General features: G+C 51.1%; 1 protein-coding gene across 1 annotated transcript in view; it reads left to right on the top strand.

Moving 5' to 3' along the window:
• The first annotated feature begins 978 nt into the window (after positions 1–978).
• map3k5 (mitogen-activated protein kinase kinase kinase 5) overlaps positions 979–10,418 on the top strand; it is a 166,528-nt gene continuing 157,088 nt past the window's right edge. Inside the window, 1 exon segment of the mRNA XM_063223828.1 lies at positions 979–2,234. Within this exon segment, the coding sequence (XP_063079898.1) occupies positions 1,748–2,234 (487 nt within the window). The 5' untranslated portion in view covers positions 979–1,747.

Raw genomic sequence — 10,418 nt, 5'->3', positions numbered from 1 at the left:
TGACGTCACACAACATCATGGAAAAGCCTGGAGGGTCGATCGATCGATTTTACCCTAATAATCTAGGCTACTATATTCTAGGCTATAGAATATACCATATCGTACTTAAGCCAACAATTATCTTTGATTATGCCTATTTATGTGTAAGCTAATATCTTCTTGCCCAAGGCCAATTCAATTTACGGCTAAATAGGTTATGGGGCCTAAAAACAAACAAACAATCAAACAAAAACATAAATAAACGTTAAACGTCTCCACGAAGATAGTGGAGCGCATAAGCTACATAGGCTTCCATCGGTCCCTCACCTTGGTGACATAATCATTATCTAATTGCAGGTGTAGGGTGTTGCCGCTAGAGGTCAGAATAGCACCTGTAATCTTCACAACTCTGGATCTTCTACCAGGTAGACACCTCTTCTTGTTCTAAATAAAGACAAATTCCGTGGCGCTCTGGAGTTGAAAGTCCTTTATTGCACGAGCTTGTTTCATCTCCACTTCAGAGCACCTCGGGTCTTCTCTTCTCTTACATTAGGCCTACGACCTGCTCTTCGGAACAGCAATGGCTGCACCTGAAGTTTTATGCTCTGGTCCACTGAAGCAACACCTGTGACCCCCAACCCCCTTCTCTCTGTACGTTTTAACCCAGTAAGACACGACCCCCCTGCTCTAATTTTGCGGTTACCAGATTGGCAATGACCAAGTCGTAAGGCCCTGTGCACTGTCATAGTGGTGTGCGCAATACTATGGTAGTTACGTTTTTCCCCAGCGACTATTACAGCGCTCCATTGAGGGAGCGATGTGCGTTAAGGGGCTACAGTAACAGAGCAGTTGACTTGACTTGACTGACAGTACTTTCCGAGCTGTACTGTATCTAAAGAGCAAAAGTTCCCACCTACTGAGTATCATGTAGAACTAGACTCCTCCCCGTTTGCGCGAAGCTGGGCAGGAAAGATAGACACAGAAACAGAAACAGGGTGGACGGGAAGGGCGGGGGGAGCGTGGGATCGCGTGCAGGCGGGGACATGACTGATTTCACAACTTGAGTGCCTCCACCATGACATAAACACAAGTGGCTGACTGGCTGCCTGACGTGCAGGTCAAAAGGAAAGCAAGCACCCAAGGACGCTGCTGTCAACAAGCCCGTCGAGGAAATACGCAGCCGGGGTAGAACTAGGCTACTGGATACAGTACACGGGGAACTTCTCCGATTTCATTTCAAACGCTCTTCGGTCGGGAATTAACTTACAGAGAAAGTATGCAGCCTCTCTTCTCTACAGCGGAAGCGTGACTGTGTCACTGTCACCCAGTGCGGTGGTGAACGTCAACTGGTTTGTTCGCCTGTCTCTCTCTCGCGAGCTTGCTCTTGAACCACCAACTCTTTCTTGAGCGCGGATCTCCTCAAAACAGCGTCGTGGCTTACTGTAGCAGCATGGCTGTGCATGTACGATCGTGATGGTATGTAGCGTCTGTGGGACTGACTGACATGTTGTGCATTTCACACTGAACGCGGAACCTTTCCTACTCAGTAATGGCGTGCGCATGTTTTTCTGTGGAACCTCTCCAAAATTTCGTCCGCACATTCCCCGAAGCTGCATAAGCCACGGAAAATATCAGTGCCCTAGAATGCGTGTCGGAGGAACCTCTCTTACGACACCATAGCGTGTGCAATATAATATTGCTGCCTGTGTTGTGTGTTCTTCTATACCGGTGTTGTTAAGCGCCAAGAGGATTTGCGCCTTCATCGAATATGGAGAAGATGATGAACAACACACCAGATTCGGTGGGAACTAGTTCTTTCTCCCTGTCGGTGCCTCCACCGAGTGTCACCGTGGAAACTAATCATGACAGCAGCGGAGGGGCACTCCTGAAACCCCGCGAGGAAGAGGGGGGTTCCGGGCACGGTGGGAGCACCAACGTCCTTCTCCCCGCTGCCGGAACATTTTGGCAGGACCCCACCGCTCCTGTGAGCGTGAGCCCGACCGTTTTGACAGGCACGGGGGACTGTGGAAGCGCCGGGTTGCTGTCAACGGGCAAAAGCAGCAAGAGCTCCAGACTTCTCACCGTTGCCTACGTTGTAAACACAGAACTCAGTAGTCAGACCTACACGACCGAGAACATGGCCCTGCAGTGCCTGACGGCAGCGTGCGACATCGTGGGCTGCAAACTGGAAATAGTACATTTCGGGAAGCTGGACTTCGGGGAGACGTCGGTGCTTGATCAGTTTTATAACGCAGGTAAGAGAGAAGCAACAGATGCAGCAGTAGCATGGTGGCATTGGCACTGACGTTGGTTGTCCTGTCTAGCGCGCGCGGCGTGTGTGTTGTCTTCTGGGGCATGTCTGTGCACTTTTGGGCCTCTGTGTTGGCAATGGCATCCTCTCTCCGTTTCATTATTACAGTGAGTGTTAATACCTTTTATTCTCTGACCAAGCAATCCAACAGCAAAACAGCTCTCCTCCAAGTACTTCTCTGACCTGTTGGATTTTTTTCTGGGCCACCAACTCTCAGTCAGGATGAGTTTACCTATCACAGTTTTAAATGAAAAGTGTTTCTTCTTCTTCTTCTTCCTTGGTACTCGTTTATAATATGGTGTGGCCTCTTCAATCCTGCATAACTTCTCCACACACGCTCGCACGCAGAGGCAATTCTACGGCCAGTTGGGGCCGCCAAGCAAAATGTCAAAAGAATGAATGTTTGCAACAAATCATCACTGCTGTGGTCTAATTGTTAGCTGTTGTTCCCATCTAGTGGCTTGGGGGGGTAGGTGGCTGTCTACCTAGCCAGGTGACAAGATGCCCTCTGCATGCACGCACGCACGCACGCACGCACGCACGCACGCACGCACGCACGCACGCACGCACGCACGCACGCACGCACGCACGCACGCACGCACACACACAGTACACACACACAGTACACACACGCAAACGTGCACGCAAACGCACACACACACACACACACACACACACTCACTCACTCTCTCTCTCTCTCTCACTCTCTCACTCTCTCTCTCTCTCTCTCTGTCTCTCTCTCTGTCTCTCTCTCTCTCTCTATCTATCTCCTCTCCCTCTCTCTCTCACTCCTCTCTCTCTCACTCACTCCTCTCTCTCTCTGTCTCTCTCTCTCTCTCTCTCTCTCTCTCTCTCTCTCTCTCATTTACACCAGACTGTAATCAGTAGCTGATTATGTAATGCCTCCAGCCTCTCTCCTCTCCTCGCCTCCTCGCCATCGCTGTTCCTCCATCTGGGATATCAGAGCAGTGTGTCCTGCCCAGCGACCCAAGTTCTCCTCTCCTGTCCTCTCCTCTCCTCTCCTCTCCTCTACTCTCCTCTCCTCTCTCCTGGCCATCGCTGTTCCTCCATCTGGGATATCAGAGCAGTGTGTCCTGCCCAGCGCCCCAAGTTGTCCCCACGCAATACAGTACATGCACCGCACGCCACGCTCTGCTCCACTCGGCCTTCTTCACTTTGTTTATTTACCGGTATTTATTGATGTATTTATTGATGTATTTATTGATGTATTTATTGATGTATTTATTGACGTATTTGCCAGGAGGAGTCTGGATACTGTATATATATAGGCTGCTGTAGGTGTGTGTGGGTGCATGAGTGAGTGTGTGAGTGTGTGTGGGTGTGTGGGTGTGTGGCGGGTTGAGCATGGACTTTCCATTAATTTTGCGGGGAACGAATGTGTAGTGTGTGTGTGTGTGTGTGTGTGTGTGCGCGTGCGTGCGTGCGTGCGTGTGTGTGTGTGCGCGTGTGTGTGTGTGTGTGTGTGCGTGTGTGTGTTGGTAGCACATGCGGTGATGGCAGGGCTCCCTCCTGCTCTCCCCATATGCATCTCGTTTCCCTCGCCATCCCTGTGGAAAGTCAGCAGACTCGTGTGGCGGGCCCCTCTTAGTGCACAGTGAAGGGGAAAAAGTGAAGGGGAAAAAACCCAAAAACAATGAACTTTTTTGTTTCCACCATCAGTAGCGTAGCGTTTGTATTGTGTAGTAGCTGTAGCCCAGGGAGAAGTGGTGGCTCAGAGTTTATATTGTGTAGTAGCTGTAGCCCAAGGAGAAGTGGAGGCTCAGAGTTTATATTGTGTAGTAGCTGTAGCCCAAGGAGAAGTGGTGGCTCAGAGTTTATATTGTGTAGTAGCTGTAGCCCAAGGAGAAGTGGAGGCTCAGAGTTTTGAGAGCGGTAGCGCTGCATGTGTACATTTGTGTTTGTTTTTGTTTACATGTGCATCTAAACACGGTGGACGGTCTTAACCCTGTTAAGACGCGGCGTTATAAATCTGCTGTTATTAGAATGGCAATGACGAAGTTGTAGTGCGTTACTGAAGGCCCTGTGTTGTGTCACAGTGTTGTAGTACTTTGGTAGTTGGCTTATCAATGACTATTACAGGCTGTAATTTACACCTAGGCTACACGTTGCTGTGGGCCCCCACCCAAGGCAAATTATGCCACAAGTTTACACAGACAGTGTCATAATTGACAGCGAGCGAGCGAGCGAGCGAGGTATGAAGGATAACATCTCTACCAACTGTGCTGAACTCCACAGATGAATTTTTCAATATTGCATCTGCTCACAAAAAGGGAGGCCCTTGGCTGCAGCCATATCTAGTCTGTGGGGGCCCTAGGCTGCAGCCATATCTAACCTGTGGGGGCCCTTGGCTGCAGCCATATCTAGTCTGTGGGGGCCCTTGGCTGCAGCCATATCTAGCCTGTGGGGGGCCTGGCAAGTGGGGGCCCTCGGCTGCAGCCATATCTAGTCTGTAGGGGCCCTGGCAGGTGAGGGCCCTAGGCTGCAGCCATATCTAGTCTGTAGGGGCCCTAGGCTGCAGCCATCTAGTCTGTAGGTGCCCTAGGCTGCAGCCATAGGTAGCCTGTGTGGGCCCTGGCAGGTGGGGGCCTTAGGCTGCAGCCATATCTAGCCTGTGGGGGCCCTAGGCTGCAGCCATATTTAGCCTGTGGGGGCCCTGGCAGGTGGGGGCCCTAGGCTGCAGCCATATCTAGTCTGTGTGGGGGCCCCTGGCAGGTGGGGGCCCTAGGCTGCAGCCATATCTAGCCTGTGTGGGGCCCCCCTGGCAGGTGGGGGCCCTAGGCTGCAGCCATGTAGCCTGTGCGTTAATCCGTCCCTGTTGCTGTGGGGTTTTGGCTGACCTCATATGTAGGGCCATGCAGTACGACCAAACTCCCTCTCACCCCTATGCACACGTAGATCACAGACCCCTCCCCCCTCCCCCTACTCCCCCACCTCCTCTCCTCCCCTTCCCTCCCCCCATTCCCCAACACCCCCGTTATCTCCAGCCCCTCCTCTCACCCCCCCTGCTACACCTCTGCTCATAGGGAACACATTTTGTTTTGTTTTAAAGGAAAACTCTAGTCAGTCCTCCCCATCAGAGCTCCCCCCCCCCCCCTCCACAGTTCCAAGTGGTTGGGCAACCAAAGAGCAGCTTGGAATGCACGGTACACTTCCTTGTCTCGCACTACTGCCCTGATTTCATTTACCTGGAACACAAATCCCATCACATCAGGGGGCTTCACCATCTTGCCTCAAGGTAGTAGTAGCATACAATGCTGTTGTTAATGACTTCACCCCCTCTCTGGAATGCTATCACTACTGCAGTTTCGGTGTCTGGACCCATGTCCCTCGCAGTTTTCAGGTGTGTGTGTGTGTGTGTGTGTGTGTGTGTGTGCGTGTGCGTGTGCGTGTGCGTGTGCGTGTGCGTGTGCGTGTGCGTGCGTGTGCGTGTGCGTGTGTGTGTGTGTGTGTGTGCGTGCGTGTGCGTGTGCGTGTGCGTGCGTGTGCGTGTGTGTGTGTGCGTGTGTGTGTTTTATGGGTGTTCTCCAAGTTGGCCAAGGCGAGAAAGAGCTGCTGGTTGCTGTGGGGAGGCATTCTTGGGGCATCCAGGCAGGCCGGGAGGCAAGAAGGAAGGGAGAGAGGGAGGGAGGCAGGCAGGCAAGCAGGGAGGCAGGCAGGCAGGCAGGCAGGCAGGCAGGCAGGCAGGCAGGCAGGGAGGCAGGCAGGGAGGCAGGCAGGGAGGGAGGCAGGGAGGGAGGGAGGAGGGCAAGCAGACAGGTAGGAGGCAGACAGACAGGCAGGCAGCCAGCAGGCAGGCAGGCAGGCAGGGAGGCAGGCAGGGAGGGAGGCAGGGAGACACACATGGAGATGGAGGCAGGCAGGGAGGGAGGCAGGCAGACAGGGAGGCAGGGACGGAGGCAGGCAGGCAGGGAGGCAGGCAGGGAGGGACGGAGGCAGACAGGGAGGGAGGCAGGCAGGCAGGCAGGCAGGCAGACAGGCAGGCAGGTAGGCAGGGAGGCAGGGAGGGAGGGAGGCAGTGAGGCAGGGAGGCAGGGAGGCAGGGAGGCAGGGAGGCAGGGAGGCAGGGAGGGAGGGAGGCAGGGAGACAGGCAGGCAGGCAGGGAGACAGACAGGCAGGCAGGAAGACAGGGGGGCAGGCAGGGAGAGAGTCAGGGAGACAAGCAGGTAGGCAGGCAGGCTGGCAGGGAGGCTGGGAGACAGGCAGGCAGGCAGGCAGACAGGCAGGCAGGCGGGCAGGCAGGCAGGCAGGCAAGGAGGCAGGCAGGCAAGGAGGCAGGGAGGGAGGCAGGGAGACAGACAGGCAGGCAGGCAGGGAGGCATCCTTGGGGCAGGCAGGCAGGCGGGCAGGCAGACAGGCGGGCAGGCAGGCGGGCAGGCAGGGAGGCGGGCAGGCAGGCAGGGAGGCAGGGAGGGAGACAGGCAGGCAGGCAGGCAGGGAGACAGGCAGGCAGGCAGGCAGGCAGGGAGGGAGACAGACAGGCAGGGAGGCATCCTTGGGGCAGGCAGGGGAGTCCGCCTTAAGGGCAGGGGAGGAGGGCTGTTGGTTGTCACAATACAATGGGTTGTGTAAACAGACCTGACTCTTCCCCTCGTTTCCCCCTCTCCTCTCCTCATAGTGGGCCCTCGTTTCTCCCTCTCCTCTCCTCCTCTTCCCCTCGTTTCTCCCTCTCCTCTCCTCCTCTTCCCCTCATGTCCCCTCTCCTCTCCTCATAGTGGGCCTGCAGATTTTCCACGAACTGCACTGGCCCTTCTGATGATGTGAAGAACTACTACACACATGCACATTACACACACACATGGGTGAATACACGCACGCACGCACGCACGCACACACACATGGGTGAATGCACGTACACACACACACACACACACACACACACACACACACACACGGGTGAATACACGCACACACGCACACACGCACTCCCCCCCCACAAACACACACAGACACACACGGGTGAATACACACACACATGCAGGCACCCCCCCCACACACACACACACACACACACACTCAATGGTCTTGTTTCAATGGGTCTCTGACTTACTTTCCTGTCTTTGTTGTACAAACACAGATGAGAGAGAGAGAGAGAGAGAGAGAGAGAGAGAGAGAGAGAGAGAGAGGGAGGGATAGCGTGAAGAGAGAGAGAGGAGAGAGGAGAGAGGAAGGAGAGAGAGGGAGAGAGAGAGAGAGAGAGAGAGAGAGAGAGAGAAAGGTTAGTTTTTTTGTTGGTGAGGTGAAGCAGGATCGGGTGGAGACTGATTTGAGTCAAGAGACTCAAGATTATTTCATTTGTCCCGCAGGAAATTTGTCTTGGACAATCCCAAAGCTGCTGCAACACAACACACAAAACAAAACAAAAGAAAGAAAGACTCAATAAATATTCAAAGTGCGGTGCTGAGTGCCTAAAAGGTGTATCCATACCAGGGCTTGACACTGGCGCCTGCCAACCGGCCAAATGCTGGTAAAACTTTGCTGTGGCTAGTATACTTTCAGTGTCACTAGCCAATTTGGCTGGCAGCTTATTCCTTGGTATGACGTACGCATCACAGTAGCCTTTATTCTGTTGTTTGCCCCTTGTGTATCAATTGTTTGTATAGCTTTCCACATGGAAATACATCAAGCAAATAGAAACTGAGTTACTGAGCTTTTTCTTGAAATACACTCATTTTGCTTTAGTACCTCATCTTCTGAGGTTTTAGACGTGCAGTATCATGAAAAAGAAAAAAAAAACAATATAAAATCTGTGGCTTGTGGAATACCTGAATGGCTAGTGACTCGGGAAAACCACTAGCCACTGTGGCTGGTGGGTGAAAATGAAAAGTTAATATCAAGCCCTGATCCATGCATAGCATTACTAGACACAAGTCTCAGTTAGCAGCTCGAGTTCAATAGAAGATGAGGAGAGGAGACATGTAGGAAAAATCACAACCAGGAGGAAAATAAGCATAACTTAGTGCAGAGCCTATACTGTCACCAGAGCCTATGTTATAACTCTACTGTCACCAGAGCCTATGTTATAACTCTACTGTCACCAGAGCCTATGTTATAACTCTACTGTCACCAGAGCCTATGCTATAACCTTACTGTCACCAGAGCCTATGCTATAACTCTACTGTCACCAGAGCCTATGTTATAACCCTACTGTCACCAGAGCCTATGTTATAACCCTACTGTCACCAGAGCCTATGTTATAACCCTACTGTCACCAGAGCCTATGTTATAACCTTACTGTCACCAGAGCCTATGTTATAACCTTACTGTCACCAGAGCCTATGTTATAACCCTACTGTCACCAGAGCCTATGTTATAACCTTACTGTCACCAGAGCCTATGTTATAACCCTACTGTCACCAGAGCCTATGTTATAACCTTACTGTCACCAGAGCCTATGCTATAACTCTACTGTCACCAGAGCCTATGTTATAACCCTACTGTCACCAGAGCCTATGCTATAACCTTACTGTCACCAGAGCCTATGCTATAACCCTACTGTCATCAGAGCCTATGTTATAACTCTACTGTCACCAGAGCCTATGGTATAACCCTACTGTCACCAGAGCCTATGTTATAACCCTACTGTCACCAGAGCCTATGTTATAACCCTACTGTCACCAGAGCCTATGTTATAACCTTACTGTCACCAGAGCCTATGTTATAACCTTACTGTCACCAGAGCCTATGTTATAACCCTACTGTCACCAGAGCCTATGTTATAACCTTACTGTCACCAGAGCCTATGTTATAACCTTACTGTCACCAGAGCCTATGTTATAACCTTACTGTCACCAGAGCCTATGTTATAACCTTACTGTCACCAGAGCCTATGCTATAACTCTACTGTCACCAGAGCCTATGTTATAACCTTACTGTCACCAGAGCCTATGCTATAACCCTACTGTCACCAGAGCCTATGTTATAACCTTACTGTCACCAGAGCCTATGTTATAACCTTACTGTCACCAGAGCCTATGTTATAACCTTACTGTCACCAGAGCCTATGTTATAACCTTACTGTCACCAGAGCCTATGTTATAACCTTACTGTCACCAGAGCCTATGCTATAACTCTACTGTCACCAGAGCCTATGCTATAACTCTACTGTCACCAGAGCCTATGTTATAACCTTACTGTCACCAGAGCCTATGTTATAACCCTACTGTCACCAGAGCCTATGCTATAACCTTACTGTCACCAGAGCCTATGTTATAACCCTACTGTCACCAGAGCCTATGTTATAACCCTACTGTCACCAGAGCCTATGTTATAACCTTACTGTCACCAGAGCCTATGTTATAACCCTACTGTCACCAGAGCCTATGTTATAACCCTACTGTCACCAGAGCCTATGTTATAACCTTACTGTCACCAGAGCCTATGTTATAACCTTACTGTCACCAGAGCCTATGCTATAACCTTACTGTCACCAGAGCCTATGTTATAACCCTACTGTCACCAGAGCCTATGTTATAACCTTACTGTCACCAGAGCCTATGCTATAACCTTACTGTCACCAGAGCCTATGTTATAACCTTACTGTCACCAGAGCCTATGTTATAACCCTACTGTCACCAGAGCCTATGCTATAACTCTACTGTCACCAGAGCCTATGTTATAACCCTACTGTCATCAGAGCCTATGTTATAACTCTACTGTCACCAGAGCCTATGTTATAACTCTACTGTCACCAGAGCCTATGCTATAACCTTACAGTCACCAGAGCCTATGTAATAACTCTACTGTCACCAGAGCCTATGTAATAACTCTACTGTCACCAGAGCCTATGTTATAACCTTACTGTCACCAGAGCCTATGTTATAACCTTACTGTCACCAATATTGTGCTGTATATGTCTTAATCTCTTATTTAGGCTCTGTAATGTCATAGCAATGTTGTTATGATGTAGTTGAGTATTTTCAGCAAATACTATAGGCCCCCTGGCGACCCCATCTGCACTAAGAGGCTACAAATTCCACTAACCCCCCCCCCAAGTGATTCTTTGTGAACATTTGGCATTCCTCAGAACTGCTTTTCCTTGTAACTCCACTCCTTGTAATCAGAAGAGGACCAGGAAACCCTCCCGGCATGGCAAGTCCAGGCACATTC

This window comes from Engraulis encrasicolus, chromosome 18 (assembly GCF_034702125.1).
Source record: "Engraulis encrasicolus isolate BLACKSEA-1 chromosome 18, IST_EnEncr_1.0, whole genome shotgun sequence".
NCBI classification, from domain to species: Eukaryota; Metazoa; Chordata; class Actinopteri; order Clupeiformes; family Engraulidae; genus Engraulis; species Engraulis encrasicolus.
The sequence above is the reverse complement of the archived record's forward strand: the minus strand, read 5'-3'. Positions and strand labels throughout refer to the sequence as shown.